At 30.7% G+C, this 21,898-nt stretch overlaps 2 protein-coding genes across 7 annotated transcripts in view; one reads left to right on the forward strand and one right to left on the reverse strand.

The window, feature by feature from the left end:
* Nucleotides 1–21,898, reverse strand: part of LOC126772352 (solute carrier family 12 member 6) — a 337,172-nt gene that overhangs the window by 124,909 nt on the left and 190,365 nt on the right. The gene's annotated exons all lie outside the window — the stretch shown is intronic.
* On the forward strand, nt 1,227–7,112 carry LOC126772673 (trypsin CFT-1-like). The gene is made up of 4 exons (XM_050493126.1): nt 1,227–1,374; nt 2,706–2,868; nt 4,696–4,951; nt 6,735–7,112. The coding sequence occupies exons 1-4, from the start codon at nt 1,320–1,322 to the stop codon at nt 7,029–7,031; spliced, it is 771 nt and encodes a 256-aa protein (XP_050349083.1). The 5' UTR covers nt 1,227–1,319; the 3' UTR covers nt 7,032–7,112.

Raw genomic sequence — 21,898 nt, forward strand, 5'->3', positions numbered from 1 at the left:
AAGACTAAATATTGTAAAGGTAGGTCAGCTCTTTTAATATAAATTGAAGTTAAATCGAGAGATAAAAGTATTATGCGATTAAAAGCGGTTGCAAATTAGTTTCGGATAACATTCGGTTGGAACACAAATTGAAAGATTTGGAACATGAGATAAAGCAAGGAACAAAAAAGATTATGAAACGTTAACAAGCATTCCTTCGGATTATTTATTATTTTTACTTCATAGCTCATTTTAATTATAATATTACTAATATTTTATAATCAATATTCAAAAATTATTTTTACCTACATACGAGTATATTATTATTATTAATATTAATATGTAAGGCCATTTTTAGTTCGATAGAAATAGAGTAAGGAACGTGCTAGAAAATAATAGTGTAATCTATAAACGCGTTTTAAATTATTCTTTCGCTTTGTTGTAAGGTTAAAAAAACATTGTTTTGCTGTAGTGCGTTTATTGAAAAAAAAAAATGAAAAAAGAAACATTAAGAGAACAGTTACATAGTTTTAAACTACAAATATGTGTGTAGTAAAAATTACTTCGAATGTCTAAGTTGTTTTGACATTTTTTTTCTAAATATAACTTTAAATAAATCGAAAAATATAAAACAATTGTAGGTAATCGTTTACGTCATCGATTTCCTAGAAATATGATAATAAACAACTAGTTTCTACCTTTTATTAGTTTCTTAAGGGGTCGTTCGAGTACTCTTCATAGGGTATGACGAATAGATTTTGGAGTGATCAAGATAATTATGTCTATGTCTACCGCCTTAAACGCTCTTTTACTAATAAATGGTGAATGAGGTTTTTTTTAAAATAAAATTAATAAGTTAGGTATCAAAGGGAGTCTTTTTCGCTGTCTGTGTATTAATGACCTTTTTCAAATACAAAACGCGTGTTTAAATTTCATTTACAATGAAGTTTTTATTTTAAAACAATTCATAATTATTAACTAAGGAACAAACGGATATGTCTAAAAGTGACTTCCCTTACAAACACTCCCTATAGAAATGTTAATAAAAAATTACTAAACCTAAAATGAAATAAGAACATGTAAATTTAATATTATTTATGATCACTATTACATTGAAAATATTTCACTCTATAATCATCTTCCTTGAGAAAATACAAACAGTCGAATACAAACATTTTTTTATTATTATATGAAGATGGTCAATATTTATGTGTAAAACAAGATTACATTGAAATCACAGATAGTATCGCTTATCTATTTGTTAGGTTTTAATCAATTAACCTCTCTATATAAATTGTGAATCACATGTAAGAAAGACGCAGTTGGCTTGAATAGTGAAAATGCGAGGTGTTTTCGTGTTTACGTTTCTGGCCGTGGGGCTGGCCACAGTCAGCTGTGAGATTTATTTTTTATTTTAAATTAACTTTATATTTTCCTGTTTCTGTCGTACATTAGCTTAAAAGAATATTGCTATCTTGTTTTTATATTTTGGATAAAAGGGGTAGATAGCTTAATTAAGTGTTAAATTAGTTCAGTTTAGAAATTATGTACAACAGTCAATACAAATTTATCGAGAATAGTATTTAAGAGGACGAATAAATTGTTTTGAGATTCAGTTTAAAAATTAAATTAATGTAAAATACTAAACTTTATGTTCGTAATTTAAACCATTCAACGTTATTACACCATTCGTCAATATCATTTTTTGTTAGAAAAGGCATCACGTTCTTAGTAAGATTAATATAATTAATGTTTATGTGTTTGATTATAGCAGGGTTATTGTAAAAGTCTGTGTAATCAGAATTTCACCAATACATGGACGCAATGTTGTCAATCGTGGAGATTTTGTAGAAGTTCATTGAACATTTTAAATTAAATTGTTATTTTACCAGACACTGTAAGTGTCATTACGGTTCTATGGTTTTCGAAAATAATAGTGGGAGCTGACAAACAAATTACTTAAATCGCTTTTGTGACAGATCTGTTTGGTCTAGTAGATATAAGGCCGCTGAAATAAGATTATTATGAGAGTGAAGGAATAGAGAGTACACTTGGGTTTGCGCACACACTTGTGCACTATAATATGTCTTTCGCAGTTGGCTAAACTAATAAAAATTTTAATGCTATCGTAACTCTCCGATTTGTTCGGCCTTAAACTTTTAAGTTTTTTTATTGTAATTTATGTCTTCTATAATATATCTTTTTACTAATATATAATATAAATATCTTTATTTATAATAATATTTTACTATCTCAATTTGGGTTCTAGTAGTGCTTCCCTAACTCTTAATTTGTACATTTGAATCAAGGTCCTAGCTAAACACTTATTCACACTGCATTCGTTGATAACCCAATAAACACAAATTCGAAACAATCGCAAGCATGCACTTAACTTAGTCCGATAACGTTGTAGGAAAACAAATGCTACACGACGAAATCCTACGAAAATGCTCTATACCCGTTGTCGATTCAACCGTTGTAACGCATTATTAATCTCGTAGTTATTAGCTAGTTTATCGCAAGAAATTTCGACCGGATATCACTGTTAATAATAGGAGTAAAGACGTTTTCACGTCAAAATATGTTTCTTGTATTTTTTTTTTCTTTTCGAAGTTTTACATTTTCTAAAAAAATACTATCGATACCATTATTTGTCTTTAAGAGGAAGATAGTATTTTTTTTATTTCTACTACATTATACTTAAAGCATAAAATGTTTTGTTACAGCTCAGCCTTCAATGAGGATAATGGGTGGTACACTCACAACCATCGAGTCGTATCCTTACATCACTTCACTCCTTCGGTCGCAGAATATGGTATCTTATTCGCAAACCTGTGCCGGTAGTATTCTGACAAACCGAGCCATCTTGTCTGCCGCACAGTGTTTTGTGTAAGTTTATAGTATTAACTATATTAGGTAATTGAATAAATAGCGTTTTTTTTAATTCACTATTAATAATGTGTTTTAAAATGTTTTATGTTGCCCAAACTAAAAGCATAACAGTAACAGCCTGTTAATGTCCCACTGCTGGGCTAAGGCCTCCTCTCCCATTTGAGGAGAAGGTTTGGAGCTTATTCCACCATGCTGCTCCAATGCGGGTTGGTAGAATACACATGTGGCAGAATTTCAATGAAATAAGACACATGCAGGTTTCCTCACGATGTTTTCCTTCACCGTTAAGCACGAGATGAATTATAAACACAAATTAAGCACATGAAAATTCAGTGGTGCTTGCCCGGGTTTGAACCCACGATCATCGGTTAAGATTCACGCGTTCTTACCACTAGGCCATCTCGGCTTCTGCTAACTAAAAGCATAGCATCAAAATAATATACATTAATCAAGTGTTCAGAATCTCTCTGCTCTCTCGAGAAGAATCGATAAGCCGCAGTCGTGTATTGTTTTTCTCAAATGAAATTCTTAAATAAAAATGAAATTTTATACAATTAAATTTGTACGAGTATATCCTGTACGGAAATTAATGAAATTTAAACCTAGTAATTAAAACTATCATTACCATTATATGTTAAAAGCTATATAAAATAACACAAATAATGTAAAACAAATTGTATGATAATGTAAAATAATGTATTAGATTTAATAATATATAAACTAACGATTCGAAACTATGTTAATAATAAATATATAAATTCTCACTCACTCACTCACTCACTCATATTCCACACCACTTCCAGCTGTACTTCATCCGTGTATTTGCGTTAAGACCAGTCTATCAATAATAATGCAAAGATATTCACAGATACCCTCTTTGTAAATTTATATGTATTTTTTTTAATTTATATGTTTTATAAATGTTACTTTGTTATGCTGCTAAGCAAATATTTCAATTGTCTATTTAATGTTCTTACGTAAGTGCGTATTCTTTAAGAGAAAAAAAAAGTTTCTTTAACCCGTTTAGGCACTGTTATCTACTGCTACGGTATGTCTTTCTGTTACGCTTTACGGCTAAACCACTGAACCGATTTTGATAAAATTTAGTATGAAGCAGACTCGAACCCCAAGAAAGGAGATTTTTGTCTATTACCTGCCTCCTCCCCCTAGAACGCGGGCACTCTTCTTTATAATCTTGAATTGAATTATTTGAAATTTACTGGCTTTGTGCAAGCTCGTCTGGGCAGGTACCACCCACTTATCAGATATTCCATAAAATACCATATATACCACAAAACAGCAGTACTTGGTATTGGTGTGTTTCGTTTTGAACAGTAAGTGAGCCAGTGTAATTACAGGCACAAGGGACATTGCATAGGGACATAACTTAGTTCCCAAGGTTGGTAGCGCATTGGCGATGAAAGCGATGGTTAACATTTCTTGCAATACCAATATCTATAGGCGTCTGTGACAACTTACCATCAGGTGGCGCATATGCTCGTCAGTCTACTATAAAAAAAATTCGTTCGCAAAGTTAAAAGTTATATATGTAGGTTGTAAAATTAATAACATAATTGTTAATTTTATTATTTATTATAAATTAAACGAGTAGGAACGTATGCGTATTAAATATAGTTTTAAATGATTGTTTATATAATAAAAAAAATGTTTATAATATTATGTATTTGTAGAAAATAATGACCATTATAGCATTGTAGAGCCGCATATCCTCGACAAATCAGAAATAAAAGATTCTTGGAATAGTTTTGACTATTCCAAGAATCTTTTATCGGTTATCATCTTATTTATTTATGTTATTTGCAGCGGTGATACAACAATTCATTGGCGGATCCAGGCTGGGTCCACGTGGGCCAACAGCGGCGGCACCGTATACAACATTGAACGGATAATCAGCCATCCAAATTTCAATGCGCGCACGTTCGATAGTAATATCGCTATACTTCGAACTGCTACACCTCTTATGTTTTCCAACACCGTAAGCAATGGCCACATCGCTGGCACTACCTACCAGTTACTCGATAATCAAGCTGTATGGGCTCTAGGATGGGGAGCAACTTCGGTAAGCATAATAATATAATTTTTTTTAATTGAAATTTTGATTTAAAATGATTATCTGACAAGCGTCAGTGAATTTTATAATACTAAGCTAAATAAACCTTAACCCTTACTTTTGGTAATAATCAGAACAGAAACAATGAACATGTTGTTTTAGTTGGTTGATCTATACTTCGGTACTAATGTTATAAATACAAAAGTAACTTTTTCTTCTGTCTGTTACGCCTTTAGGGCTAAAATACAGAACCTATTTTGCTTAATTTTGGTATGAAGTAACCTTGAACCCCAAGGCGAGACGTAGGCTGCTTTTTTATATCTCACACCTGAAGAAGCCACGCGGAAGAAGCCGCACGCGAAAACTAGTATAATATATGCCTTTTCGCGAAATGTTTTTTGTATTTGTAATGTGTTAATCGTTTTAGCATAAATACCTATCTTAATTTTACAAAGATATTGCAAATGGCAAAATGTGGTTAACATTTTACTTAAAAATGTAGTTTGGCCCTTTTACACCAGGCTACAGAATTTATCAAAAGGCGTTAAAGGAAAACATCATAAGGAAATGCATGTGCCGGATGGAACATGACGTGTCCACAAACTCGCATTGAAGCAGTGATGTGGAATAAGCTTTTACATTTGAAATAACTTCATCTCAACTCAGAAATAAAATGAGATGACGATGATAGGATTCCTTATATTATTTACAATCATAAAATATATTATATATTTTATCACGCAATGCTCGTAATAAAAATTAAAAGTGAAAGTTCTTGTTGCCAGATTAAAAATGTAGATTATTATTGCTTAATACAAAAAATACATACTCTTTAGTAATATTTGATAATAATTCGTATTACAATCGGATTATTTCACACATTCACGTCAAGAAGAAAGGAGTTACTTTACACCACATTTCGTTATGCTGTTCGGACTTTACTTAATTTTTAAATGCTAAATGTATATTTGTTACATTTACCTCTCATTTAATTTTTATAAGTAATTAAAACTGTGTAAAACAGTATTATCAGAGTGTATAAGTCAAAGTGTTAAGAGACACATAGTAAATAAGTGTTAACAAAGTCATGCAGCTGATCCAATATTTTATGATGGTGCCTAAATAGAGCTTACATCGCTGAGAAACTACGTTTTTACGTGTTATTACATTTATACATAACAAAAGAATTTTGTTTTCCTCATTAAGAATTATTGAACTTTTTTATTATTCATTATTAATTTTTTTTGAGATATTTGACGGTTTGTGGTTAGTACCGAATACGTGAATGTAAAATTTAAAGTCACTTCATACGACGAACAATATCTAAAAACGTTTTTGTGTAACAACTTGTATTTAGAAATTGATATTACAATTTTGACAACTGTCAATAATCCGCTTCATTTCCCGCTAAAATTCGATTTCACTCAAGTCCGTGGTATTTTTTACTCATCACATCATATCATCTATTAGTAATTTGTACGTATATAAGCCGAAAACACATTTATCGTTTTTCTTGATTATATTATAGTTTAGCGGACGGACAAATGGGTCACCTGATATCTCCCATACACGTTGGCGATGTAAGAAATATTAACCTTGGGAAAGAAAATGTTATGTCCCTTGTGCTTATTGGCTCACTCACCCTTTAAACCGGAACGCAACAATACTAAGTGTTTAGCGGTAGAATATCTGATGAGTGGGTGGTACTCGACGGCCTTGCACAAAGCCCTGCCACCTAGAATATTTATAAATCATAATTTAAATTAATGTTTTTTCAATATGCCATTTTCAGTTTGGAGGTGCCAAGTCTGAGCAGTTACGTCACGTGCAGATCTGGACCGTAAACCAACAGCAATGTATTAATCGCTACGCTGCTCTCGGATATACTATCACAGATAATATGCTTTGCTCTGGTTGGCTGGATGTTGGCGGCCGTGACCAATGCCAGGACGACGCTGGCGGCCCCCTAATCCACAACTCCATAATTGTTGGGGTTTGCTCCTGGGGTCACCAGTGTGGGCTCGCACGTTACCCCGGTGTAAACACACGCGTTAGTCGATTCACTCCATGGATTCAGGCAAATGCATAAAATTGCTAAATCATATATATTAAAAAGGAAAAGTTATTAATTTAAATAAACCTTATAAATAATAAGTACAAATAATATTTGCATACGACTTTTATTTATACTGTTTGTTCCTCTAAGTTATCTAATATAAAATATAAGACATAGGTTGAAATATTTTCGGCTACATGACTTTTTGGAGTATAAACATAAAAAAAACTCTTGCTTCTCGTTTTTGATGTCTTCAGTATGGAAAAAAAAGCTACTTATATTGCTGTTAAAATTAAGGCTAGTTCGGCTCTAATTAATTTTATATTTTTTTTATTTTTTGTAAAAATTGTTATATAAATAATTACGTTTTTACATGAACTTAAAAAGCAAAACTATATCTAAACACAAATTTTGAGCCAAATCATTATATGTATATACAATAATTGTTCATTTAATATAATGATATTTATTATTATTATATATAGATAGATTAAGTTTAAATTTTATCTGATTGACTGCTCATTGCTATCATTACGAGTAGCTATTGATAATAACGATTAGTTTTTAACCTGGGCTGATACGTGAGAAGTGAGACAATATTTGTGTTCGTATCGGTTATTTTATACGTTGATTTGATAATATTGATTAATGTTGAAATTCTAGTTATAAATGATCACTTTCAATATTTTAAAAGAATGCTGTTTTTACAGTAAATACTAATTTTTGCATATACATTAATATATTTTTAAACTATTAATGCCACTAAAATCTTAATATTCTTTCACATATTTTGAGATAGGAGATTGTTAATAATTTAAAAAATAAAACTAAGATTTACAGATTATGTAAAATACTTCGACAAAGGATTGTATAATTAAGACAAAATTTATGTAGAATATGTATACCAAAAGAGGAATTCTATCGCTTAACCAAATTCAAAAAAATATAATATAAGTTTAGCAATAAACTTGTGGATGCTGCTGAGATATTTTATATGTTTAAGTTTCGGCGTCCATTATACATTTCAGTCTTTGCGTAAAGCGACTTTAAAGATAATCTCCACGTCCATTGCTGGGTTTCTTAATAACACTTAATAAAGTTTTCTTATACGCTTATTAATAGATGGGTAACGTAAAATATCGTAGCGGCAACACGCTTCGTTTCAGCTTAAGTAGAAATATGGAAGGTTGCCAACTTTGCTTGTTAGACATTGTTTTTCTTGCGGTCTAGTTTTTGGATTATACGTAAGATTAAATAGAAATGTAATGTATGAAATATTTTATATGATAGAATACCAAGATGCGATTCAATTAAAGCCTTACTTATAAACATTGAATAGAAGGTTTTTAGTTAACGCTGATTAACTCTTTCTGTCATCATTGATTGACATTCGAAAGAAAAAGACAGAACTGTTTAACTAATCACCTCACTATTTATAGGGAAAACCGTTATTAAATAGTAATATAATAAAGCTGAAGACTGCTTATTTATTTATTTGAATGCGTTAATCTGATTCAAAATTCCGATTTGAATAAATCTCTTTGCGTTAGATAGTACATTTATTGAGAAAGGTTATTGACCGGAGAATTAACGTTAAATGTGTTTAATGATAATGTACATGACATATACATAGTTTAAATATGATTTAACATAATTATATAACAAAAAATATGTCGTTTTGAATTTTTACTTTGCAAAGTATGAAGGCAAATATATTAATTCGAATGAAAGCTTTCATTACGAGAGAAATTGATATATGATTATATTATGATTATTGGTATATGTACCTGGGTGATCAAGCTTCGTAAATTGCGTTTTTCTGAAAATATATCTATGTAGAAAAACTTAAAAAGCTAATCCTTATCTGAATGAAAATTAAGCTGTCAACCAAATCGTTAGTGTTGTTTGCGATATACACGAAATATATATACAAAAATTGCTCATTTGATAATGTAAGATGTTTTTGTTTTGGTCTTTTTTCCTAAGCTAAAACTCGCCTACGTAAGTTTTTCGCACTTAAACTTACCGAGTATCACAAATGGCATCGTGAATCAGCTCTTCTATTTCCGCAAAGTAATCTACGTACCTGAAAGGAGATAATATACTTTATTATTTTATTTGTGAAAAGAAAAACAGTTTTTACATGACATTTTAATAGAAATTTGAATAAAATTTTTGGTATCGAATAAATCTACGCGATAATTTTGAAACTCCGGCCCTTCTCTTAAAGGCTTCATTTTTGTTTCGCTAAAGTTCAAATTTAACTGTGAAGCTCAGAGGGATGGTTTATTTTAAGGTAATTTCGAAATTTCTTTTTATGTACTGAAACCCCAAAAGCGGGCAGCCAACGTTTAAGTTTGGCCATACAAAATGGAAATGTTGCCAGTATTTTGGACACTGCCTCAATGGTAGTGAATAAACGAGTTGAAATGTTTATATACGGATACATATGGCATTATAAATAATATGTTTTCAAGATGTAAAGTTTATATAAATTTTAAAGATCAATCAAATGATAAATAAAAATCGGTTAAATGTTCAAACTATTTATTTACTGTTTCACACATATTAGATTCATACATATTATATTGATTTAGTTCATACTATTATAAATAGTTATTTATAATTAAATATATTCTGCATGATAATTAACAAAGCAAATTCCATACTGTTACTCATGATTATGACAGGTAGATAAATTATTTTTAATCTAAACTTTTAACTTTTGTAATAGTAGCTTTATTATTAATGCAAAAAGTATTTTATATATTGTGTTCTATAAATTAATCTATTATGTAATCTTAATTTAAATAAAATTATATGAGAGTAATGTGAGAGGTATTTATAAAACCTTGATATCGAAATTTTTGCAAGTCTTTTATTTTTGTTGAGTATTTTATATATTATATAATATGAACTGGTATAAATCAGGTATCTTATATATAATTCAGGAATATAAATAGCAAGGAAAATTCAAATTTCACAGCTTCAAATACCCGTAAAGCTAAAGTGGAACCACTCCGAGTGGATTCTATGATTTGAAAACCTTCACTTGGAATACGAATTCTAAACGAATAACTTACGTAGCGAAATACATAAACGTATTCAGCTGATACAGAATTTATTTAAATATATATCTACGAGAACACTTCTTAAGATCGCATTTAACAGAAACTTCACGTGAATGTTGTGATGAGCAAAAGCCTCGTTAAGAACAAGGTTTAGACCTTATTATAATATACTGAGTAATTGTGGTTTGGTGAGTTTACTACAAGTAGAAAGAAGTCATCCATTTCATAATTTTCTTTTCAACACTCAGTACAAAAAGCTGAGATGGCCTAGTGGTTAGAACGCGTTAATTGGTGATCGTAAGCGCAAACCCAGGCAAGCACCACTGAATTTTCATGTGCTTAATTTCCGATTTTAATTCTTCTCGTACTTGACGGTGACGGAAAACATCGTGAGGAAATCCGCATGTGTCTAGTGACACTGAAATTCTGCTACATGTGTATTCCATCAACCGGTATTGAAGCAGCGTGTTGGAATAAGCTCCAAACCTTATCCTCAAAAAAGGATAGGAGGCCTTACCTTAACAGTGGGACATTCACAGGCTGTTACTTAAAATAATTAAGCACAAAAAGCTAAGAAGCGCTTGCTGGATTAGACTCGGATATATGTATAATAGATATCCATATTTTCTATCGATCATCTCGGTCCTATACTAATTTGTGCATTTTTCTATATTTTATAGCGCGCTTTCGGGGCTTACCCCGATAATACGAGTGGAACTTATTCCACTCGTATGTTGTGACGGTAAATGCCATGGCCACGCTGTCCTATGCTGTCTTGTCTCCTCTTTGACGCCGATCTCTAATGTGCGTGTCCGGCGCGTGTATTATATACTTCGTTGCTATATAACATAAGACGTATACATTATTATACTAATAAGACATAGATATTTATTTTATTAGCGAAACTATGTATTTAGCAATGCTTATGTTATGAATTGTGTTAGTAAAGTAGAATGCCGGATTGTCTTTTGTGAAGATTTGTTTTTTTTTTTATGTTATAGTCACGAGTAAATGGGCCACCTGATGGTAAGTGGTCACCACTGCCTATAGACATTGGCGAGGTAAGAATAATAACCAATTTTTACTTTGACAATGCGCCACCAACCTTGGGAACTGAGATGTTGTGTCCTTATGCTTGTAGTTACACTGGCTCACTCACCTTTTAAAACGGAACGCAACAATACTAAGTATTGCTGCTTAGCGGCAGAATATCTAATGAGTAGGTGGTACCCACCCAGACGAGCCTGCACACAGACCTACCACCAGTAATTATACATTTCTAACAGTTTTAAATACAATAAAAATATCTTGTCATAATAATCCTTGACACATGGCTAAATAAATATATTTCGTATTTGTTTTTCAGAGCTTCGTTAATGAGTTTTTCATATACATTTTATTAAAATACTATTTCGTCAAGACAACAGTACTGGCTGCCAGTTTCACCAGTTCCAAGATTAATTTCAAATCATGTTATCTAATTACATTATCGATAATGTATACGTAATAAGCATGATGAATTAATTTAACTAAGTACGAAATGTTTAGGTACTATAATAATATGTTTCATGTATCTTTGTGTAAACTTAATACATTAGAATCTATGTAATGATATTAATATACATTTGAATAACATATTAGTGACTTTATTTGACTTTTTTATTTATCAATTTACCAAAAAAATTATATAAATGATTTAACTTTTTTAAAACACTAAAAATGTAAATATAACATAATATTACATATCCACATTCAAATATTACTCTATTTAAATGGGCTTTTACAAGCTCTTTTGAATAGCCATTTGAATGTATTAAATTAAATGTGAAGTTACCATCGGAGCGGAATTACCGAGAGGAGCCGACGTAGAATTTAGGTGTTATACTTTTTTATATATTTTGCACGAATCAACGATTACTAACTCCATTCATTTATTCAATGTTTCTATGCAATAGTAAAAACCCGACACGACTCGCGTTTTGAATATATTTATATACGTTGATGGCACTATGCACTTAGAATTATATGTTTTTACTACGCGATTTTATTATAAAATCGAATACATTTCCAGAACATTTTGGCTGTTTTAGAGTCAGCTTAATATTTTTAAATTGGCAACCAAAATTTATTTTGACACACATAATAAACATTTATTCGTGGTAATATCGTATTTGATTGTTTTTCAAATATGATATATGTATTTTTTTTTTACGAAAAAAAAGTAAAAAATTGTAAGATGTTGTATCTAACACCACCTGCATTGATGTAGCGTGATGGAGTAAGCAGTCCTTCTCCTTAAAAAGGAAAACAGGCGTTAGTCCAATAGTGGGACATTTACAGGCTATTTACTATGACTTTTTATTGTGGCAGACTTCTAAACTAAGAGCAATTTTTTCCCTAGCTCTATAAATACTAGTCGTAGCTTCAGTGGAGTAGCAGCTTGATCTTTAATATAAATATTATTTGTACATATATTATCATATATTATTTATTAAATGTTGTAATTATATTTTCGCTTTTAATTAACAAGCTTTTAAATATAATATATACCATTTTATTCTCAACTATTAATAAACTAAAATGAGTTTTATTAACTTAGAACTGAAATTACCTGCTCTTTATGTTCACTCAGTTTCTGATAAAAGTGTGTTGAAAGCTTTTATAACTTCCCCGCATAGAGGTATTTGCAGGCATTTTCGATGTCTCCATTGGGAGTGCTTCAGAGCCAACGGCAAACGAATAAAATTTGGTCGCAATATCGTTTAAAACTTTCACAGATTTAAAAAATCAAAATACTGTGTCCTAAATTACTGTCTATTAATAAATTCAGATAACAAATTATTAGAAATCGATATTCGATTGACTATGTTCCTTAGCAAAGTTGTTAGAACTCATTCATTTCTAATCTGACTCGTGAAATGTTAAAATTGGCTTACGGTGTATTGATTTCAAAGAATATCTTTTGAGTATTATATTATTAAATTCAATGTCACACTTCACATTTCTCATATTACTAAGTTATAGTTAAACGCGTAATTGATTTAATATTGTGAATGTTACCTACGTTTAGTTTAAAAACTTTCAGTTTAAAAAAGAAACCGTTAATCAAATGTCAAGTTAACGTCATATACATATGGTTGCTACCAATTTTAGATATTATGTCCTCGGTAGATTTTATGCTCTACCAAAAGTAAATGTTGCATTGTTACATATTTTAAATTGGGCATCAGATTCACGGCGCATTGGTAGTTTAACGGGACGCTGAAATGTTTTCTATTAGCAAACTGTCTTACGCAATAGAATTTAAATAGGAAAATAAAATTGTAAGGAATATTTGCTTACTTGAATTTATTTTACCGTTTAGGCAATTTTAAGATTTCGAGAAATTAAGAACACATTAACAAGCGAACTCAGAATTATAATATAAAGAAATTCACGCACAATATCTCGACTTGTGTACTTCCAAAAATAAGTAATATTGTATATATTAGCCTAGTATTAAAAAAATACAGGATCGAACCTACGATATAACGATACTTTTACTTCGTTAAACTGCTGATGTGGCATTAAGAATAAGAGCCTGTAATTGTATTAATAAAAATTCAAAGTATTAAGCAGTATTAAAAGTAAATTCTATTCAAAATGTTACTAAACTGATAAGGTTTTTGGTCTTAAATATCTGAACGTAACTTATTTAACTAAATCCTCCATCTGTTGTAACGGAAGCCAATGTCAGCGAGCGGAAATACCCGAGCGGGCACGGCGCGACCCGACTACCTGGATCGATTTTCTACTTGAACTTGCTACGTATGGCTCAGCATTGAGCAGTTTATAGCTTCCATTAAGGTACGGTCATGGCTGAAGCCAAGGCTGTTTTATTTGAATTCGAAACACAACAGGGTTTATTTTAATAACAACGTGTTCGAGAATTCAAACATTCGTTATTTAAAATTACAAATTATGACTGGTATTATTCCGGGAAGCTGAACGTTTTATGGCCGCTTGTTACAGTCGTAAGCCTGTTTAATTTTTGGATAATGAAACTGTAAATTTCAATACTGTAAATTAACTAACTAGAATGTTACATAAATATATTATTCAAGCCGAGTCTCCGTAGTAGAGATATTTATATAATAAGGACCGAACTTAAATGTGAAATACAAAAAGAGTTTATTTAAATTTATTACGGAATAAAGACAATTAAAACGAGTAATTAAACACAATTATTGTCTTATATTCTGTTCATATGCTAGAAATCTTTGTTCATTTAAAAAGTAATTTATATCTATTATATTTCTAACTCACTTGTATGTAACTAGTGAGTTAGAAACCTAATAAAATGTTTACAATGGTGGTCATCTAGCCTTTTTAAAAATATTATATGCTGTGTAGATCAAAAAAAGATCAAATTCTATTTTTACTTCCTCGATAATTCAATCAAATCTTCGTTCACATCAATACCGTTACAGCTTATGATAGCAGAGTGAATACATGAAAATATCGCTTAAAGGGCCTTGAAACGTTGGATTGACATTGGCGTGTTGACGTATCATTGATTTACGACATGCGAGTCCTTGATTCTGTTATCGACATACGATCGAACCCGAGCTTGTCAAGTTGTCAACTGACATAATAAAAAAATAATTTTGCATTGTGACAATATGTTTTGTAGTAGTAGTATCTTAAAGAAATATTAACCATCCCTTAAATTGTGGAATTAACTTTCGGTATTAAGATGTTCTGTCCCTTGTGCCTGTAAATGTATTGGCTCACTCAACCTTGAAACCGGTAAGCGACTATGTACTAAATATTGCAGTTTAGCGGTAGAATATGTGATGAGTGGGTGGTATCTAGGGTGTGAACAAAATTAGTGTCGTAAGTAATCATATCATTATTTGTCTACCACATATCGTATTTGATAATGCCACTGTTACTTTTGACATTTGGCTACCACTGAAATCCAGTGAGTAGATAGACCAATTTGTTGCGTGATCATTACTTTGCAATTGTAATTAGGCTATTATTTGTTATTTTATAGATATTATTTTCTATTTTATATATTTTTTATATAGCTTAGTTATAGGTATACTTATTTTTTCTCTTTCTCTACCAAAAAAAAACCCGGCTGATTACTGTAAATATTTAGGTTTGTTTGTTTATTGTAGTTTATTTTTGGTTGAACCGGACGTAATGAAAACATAAAATATTAACGCAAGGTTTGTATCACGTTGAAGACTTTATATTGTCCTTGGTATGTGAAGGTTAATATATGCTTTGTTGCCGGTTTCCATGACAGTCAACTGTGTTGTTGGCTGCCTCGTTTGTTCTAGTGGCTAGAAGTCTTGGGTCGAAGCCTCGGGTCGGGTATTTAAATAAATTAATTGGTTTTCCGTCGTAAAATTCTATGCAGAAGCCCAAAGTCTGAAAAAGAAGGAGTATATCCACAATCGTACCTTTTTATATAGTAATTATATATATATTAAAGTTTGCATATCCCAGCGCTTATGTGATTATGCTATAATTATATTGCCCTACAACTTAATACTGAAACACATATTCCAAAGCTTTGCGGTATGTAGGTGGAATATCTAGTCTCATTTTAATTGATATAACTCAGTCGATACATAGCATAAAGGGACTACGTTTGGCGAGAATGACTGAAGTGAGCTGGTCGAAAACTCGATTCATGATATACTCTTCGTATATGCGGGCTGGCCTGTCTATTGAAAATAGACCCTGAATGAAATTGATCAAGTATCTGTGATTGCTCAAACTTTATATAAGTCAAGAATTACGCTACAGTAGAAATTTTGATATATTAATCGCCATATTCTATAAATATTAAAGCATATTGAATACCTAAAATAAGGGAATTAATTTTTATATAAACTAAATCTATGGTATTAAAATGAGTTTTTTATTGCGTCTCGATCTATAGAATTAAAAGAAAGTTGGTCTGGTTCTGCGGGGAATTTCAAGTTGGTTTTAAAATGATAATTCTACTGATAGAAGTCATGCTGTGCTTATTATTGAACATATTTGCATACATATTTATACATTCATTATTGTTATTACACATACATATTAATTAATATATTTCTAATCAGGTGGATTAAAATAATTTGGTTTAAATTGACTGGCAATCCGACTTCTTCTATATAGGGTTCATCTAGTGTCAATATAAACAGTTTATAATAATATTTTAGCAAGCGCAACTCGACATGATTTGAACACTTCTATAATATAAGAATAAGTCAAAATACTTGCACTAGGCGCACAAATTCTTCTATTATTCGGATACTTAACAATAGTATAAGATAGTTTAAGACAGATTATCTAGTATCAAGAGTCATTAACAGAGTCGCCTTTGAAAATGAACTATATCACAGACAAAAGGAACAGTAGCACAAAGAACCCTTTGTGAAGCGGGACAGTGTATCACTTTCATCGAATTACGTGAACTTGAGACACACATTAGCCACCTGCACCCTTATAAAGTTAACCTACTTGTTATGTATTTGACTGGCTCGATGGTTTAATGGCTAGGTATAAGGCCGCAGATCCCGATGTTCTGGGTTCAAATACCAGGTCAGATCAATAAAGTTATTAGATTTTTCCGTCGAAAAATTTTCAGTAGCAGCCTCCGGGCTGTCTTGAAGTTAGAATTGCGTAAATCCCGTGCCTCGGAAAGAACTTATATGAGAGTAAGGGAATAGAGAGTTTATCTGTGTTTGTGCACACACTTCTTCACTTTGTGTATTACGCAGTTAGCTAATCTCTCTTGTGTTCGGCCAGTGCGGTCGCAATTGGTCAGCAAGACTTTAATATATATGAGCACTGTGAATATATTTTATATAATACATTATAATAGCTTAAAACTAAAACATCGCTTGAATAAATAAAAAAGTATATATAATATAACTTTAATGAATGCTTCAAAAAAGAGTTTTCTTAAGTTTTTATCGAGACCGTAAACTTAAGTTCATAAAAATGAAAGTCGAAAGTACTGTACGCTTTAGAACTTTAGTTTTAAAGTAGTAGCTAGCTTAATTACAGAAATTTTAAGTCAAACAAAGTAAGTAAAAATTACAGCCTGTAGGTATATATGTCATTGCTAGGCAAAAAATATCATCTCGTTTTTGAGAAGAAGGCCTGGAACTTACTCCACCACGCTACTCCAATGCCGCAACAGTTATTATTATTGATAGGTATATATTCGACAGAATATAGTATTTCGCATGAACATTTGAAAGTTTGAACAAATTTTTGTTGTGAAACCGCAATACAAAGACAATGACATCTTAGTTTTTCAATTAAATATAGAACCAAACCTAAACTAACCGACCTCATAAAAAATTCAAAGTTTTTATTCTGTTACATAAAACTACAAGTTTTTTTTTTTACACTTTATTCGTTTGTTATTATATTTGATTATACAATTAGCTTGATGTCATTTCTACGATGAAAAGTTCTGTGGTTAAACTTATGTTTGTGCCACAATACAAAATTCATTAGCTAATGGGGATCAGTTAATAGACAAAAAATGTTTTATTCACATTAATTTAAATTGTTTACTATAACATGGAAAATTAAGTTTAACCATGAAGTAAGATTATACAACCGCTTCCATAATTATGATATTTAAGTTAGAATTTGATAGTTTTGGGTAATTGTTTAACCAACGATGTATTGTTATCTTTCAGTTTTAAACTACGTACTCTCCACGCGAATGTAAGTAGACAAAAAGTATATAACATTTTAGGTCTTGTTATTGATTTGCATTACTCATTACCATTATTGTACAAAAATAGATAATACTTCTCACCTTCGCCAATAGATATTAAGACTGTATCGTGACCACCTGCTATCAGGCGGCCCATTTGACGGCCAATTTAAGAAGATCCGATTATAACATGCCGTTTCCAACGCCCGTAACTTACCAATACGCAAAAACGCTTTTTTTTCTGTTTCATGACGACCACACAACATTTAATTCAAGTGCTATATGAAAAAATGGCTCGAATGAAAAATGAATAATTCCCTGGTTCAAGGAGAAAGCATTTATCATGAGTAAGAAAGATTTTCAAGGACACATTCACTAAATCGTATTAATCAAATGTGGAATTTAAGATCACAGAAATATACCAATTATATTTTTAGGAAGAAATTGAAATATCAATGATTTATTTATTTTTGATATTCCAACAGTTAACACACATACCTAATTATATTAAGTATTATATGACATGTAACTAAAATCAAAATAGGATGCATTAATTAGATTTAATATACATTGAATTACTCACTTAAAGACGATAACTTAATTTAACTATTAGAGATGAGAATCTAATAAATTTAGTTTGTGAGTGCGTGCGTCTCTGTGAGTGGGTGCGTGTGTGTGAGTGTGCTTTTGTGTTTATAAGTTTGTATTGTACTTATAGCAGTTTTAAGGTATATTTTTATCTCTTTTAATTGTAGCATTTTTAAATGCGGGCTTTGACATTAACAAAACAATTTGTGAGTCTTTCGAGTTATATATATTTACCATTAAAGTATTGTTTGTGTTTCTAGACAAACTTACCAAATGCATTTTGCTTAATAAATTGGTCATCGTTAGCGATTCTTAATGAGCGTAATTATTTTATTTAACTTAATACGAATGATAGCTATACGTTTGATATAATCTCAAAAGTGCTTGTCATAATCAATTTGCTTTTGTGAGAATTTAATTTAGTTTATTAAGAGAGTTTAATTTTGATGAGATTTTATTTTCTAAGGCTAGGTATATATGTATACTCGTAGTCGTATAATTCATACATTAATAAGGCCATGTGTTTAGAATGACGTTGATAATCAATCACAGGATGGCGTTTGTGTAATTAACACATCGTTAATTAGTAGTTCGACGTTATTGATGAACATTCTTATCTATATTTTTATCTCTGCGTATTGGCTACATTAATGCAAAATTATAACCAGATATAATATTTATGCAAAATATATTCATTTAATTTTGGTAAGCAATTATGCGAGATTAGCCAACTGCTCGGGACATACTATTTCCTCTCTCTCATAATTCGACGTGACCAACGGCTTTGTGTGCTTTCCGAGGCACGATGGGTATTATCAACTTCTAGACTTCGACTGCAACTGAGAATTTTTCGACAGAAAAATGTAAAAACTTTTTATGAACCCGACCAGCAATTTGCACCCAGGACCTCGGGAATCAACTAGCCACTAGTCCAACCAGGTCAATCAACTACCACATTATGTTAACTTCTATTGTTCAAAATGTACAATTTATCTGCATATTGCAAACTTGATAACATAATAATAATGTTGACATAGTCAAGAAACAAATGACGGTTCGGGTGCTTCAGCCAGATTAGCTACTCGTCCCGAATTCACACAGACAAATGTGAAGATATAACCAATAGCTCTATCCAAAACAGCCGCAGACACTCCGATCCTTGCCGAGGACGGCCATCGCAGTAGTTTAGGTTTCCACTGCGTGAGATCAAAATCGCAAATCTTAAACAGCTTTTTAGTAAACAAGATACTTTTATATGTACTACGTATTTAATAGAAAATTCTATAATATTACAAAACGATGGCTATATTATATTTCCCAATTGGGATCCAAGATTGATAATATCTTATTTATAATTACATTATACCTTGAAACAGGGTGGATTGACAGTAGCTAGCATTGGGGTTTCGTCACTTGTTTTTCTAAACGACGCTGTTTTATTTGATTAAAGTTTTTTGTAATGTAGAAAGGCTACTCATATTTAATATACATACTATAATATTTATTAATAGCTATAAATATAATAAAAACGAATAATTTATATCAAAATTTAAAAAGAATAATCTGAATTAAAATTTAAAATTTTTAATAACAATAAAGTTTATTAGAAAAATATTTAAAGTTATTGTTATATAAATATTTATATATTTAAATCGCTCACCATTTGTTTTAAAAATTTATATTATTTAGTTATTAAATATAAAAGTGCTACTGTTTGTATTATAAAATATAATGATATTTATGTAGTGACATATTATATAACAGTCTCCTACCGCGTCTCTTTGTCTCTCTGAGTGCGATAAATTTAAAAACTACCAAATAGATTTTCATACGGTTTTCACCAATGAACGGTTCCGTGAAGGCTTAGGTGCATAATTCAATAAAATTTTGTAAAAAATAGATGAATGTTGAAGATGTCGAAAAAAATCATGCCGACTAGGAGCTTTACTGACCTGTGGTCGCGTAGGTTTAGAGTTATATGTATTATGTTATAAATATTTTATTTATAGCCTCATTATACCAGTGTAAAGCCAGGACAGGTTTTTAGTATAATAAATAAAAAACGTTACGTAACAAACAAACAAATTTATTATGTCTCGGTATAAGTTTCTGTCCACTGTCATCTTTACGACGCACGGAATTTAATGCATGGAATTTAAATAGTTTTTAAGGAACGATTGTGGGTGCAAGAAATAATAACTTAAGTATAAAAGAGAGATAGGAAGTCTACGTATTCTGATCAGTAACCAATTCAACAACTTGATATTGAGAAACGAGATCAAACTTTCGCAGAGCAAATTGCAAATCTTATGCATGAAATTTAAAGCAGTTCAAATTTATTAAAAGCTTCAGTAGATAAACCTTGAAGTATATCTTGTTCTGATAATGTAGACATATTATTGTAGTTAATACAATTGTAAGTATTAATAAAACTATTCCGTTAAAAATTCAAGCTTAACTACTATAAATAGTCTAATTATCGTAAGTCTAGTAGTGAGCAAATTTAATATCTTTGACACGTAATACCATACAATAACTACTAAAATAAGCTACGATGAAAATGACTAAACAATTTCTATTAAAGTAAGAATTAGGTAATATATGTACGTTGCAGGGCATCAAAGCTTTTTCATTTCGCGTAATATTACTTACTTTTAAACGAATGTCACTTCTATATAAAAAATAATTACCCTAAATAAAACGGTATATTTTAGACCTTTTACAAGGACTAATTGAGGACTTTAATTTAATAAAATGTGACAGGCAAAATATAAAACTAAAAAAGGCCGAAAAGTGTTTCATCTAATATACATATATAAAAATGTGATGTGAATTACACTCACATAATAAGCCTCCTCCCTTATAAGGAAGATGTTTGGAGCTTATTCCACAACGCTCACCAGTGTGGGTTAGTGTGATAAAATTTCAAACCTATTCAAGTTTCTTCACGAAATTATTTTCCACCGTCATGAGACGAATTAACACAACTCAAACTTATGAAAATTTATTGGTGCTTACCCGGGGTCGAACCTGCAATCTTCGTTTAAGATTCAGGTGTTCTAGCCACAGCTATTTCAGTTCTTATATACAATATCAAAATTTAAATAAAAATATAAACGTTATTATTTATTTTTGTATTAGTTGTTCCACGATAGAAGTATTGATTGATTACGCGGACTTTCTATCACACTTTATTGAAATCGAATTTTTATTAATACTTTGGAATTTATTTAATCGGATACCATGTACTGGTAAACTGTACCCAATAAACATGGCGAATATATAGTAACTTTATTTTAAAACACTATTGTAGATATATAGAACGATGTTATATATTGTTATTTTTTTAATGATAGTGTATAATTATGTTTTATATAATAAAAATATTATAATTTTTATTATTGTATTCGTATCTTTTGCTTTATGTTTATTTTTGTAACAAGTTATCACTATAATTCGAGTAACGTTTTGCCAATCAGACAATGAAAAAACATCGTTCTTTTTCCCTTTTGTAATTA

The sequence above is a fragment of the Nymphalis io genome, chromosome 1 (genome assembly GCF_905147045.1).
Source record: "Nymphalis io chromosome 1, ilAglIoxx1.1, whole genome shotgun sequence".
Classification (NCBI taxonomy): domain Eukaryota; kingdom Metazoa; phylum Arthropoda; class Insecta; order Lepidoptera; family Nymphalidae; genus Nymphalis; species Nymphalis io.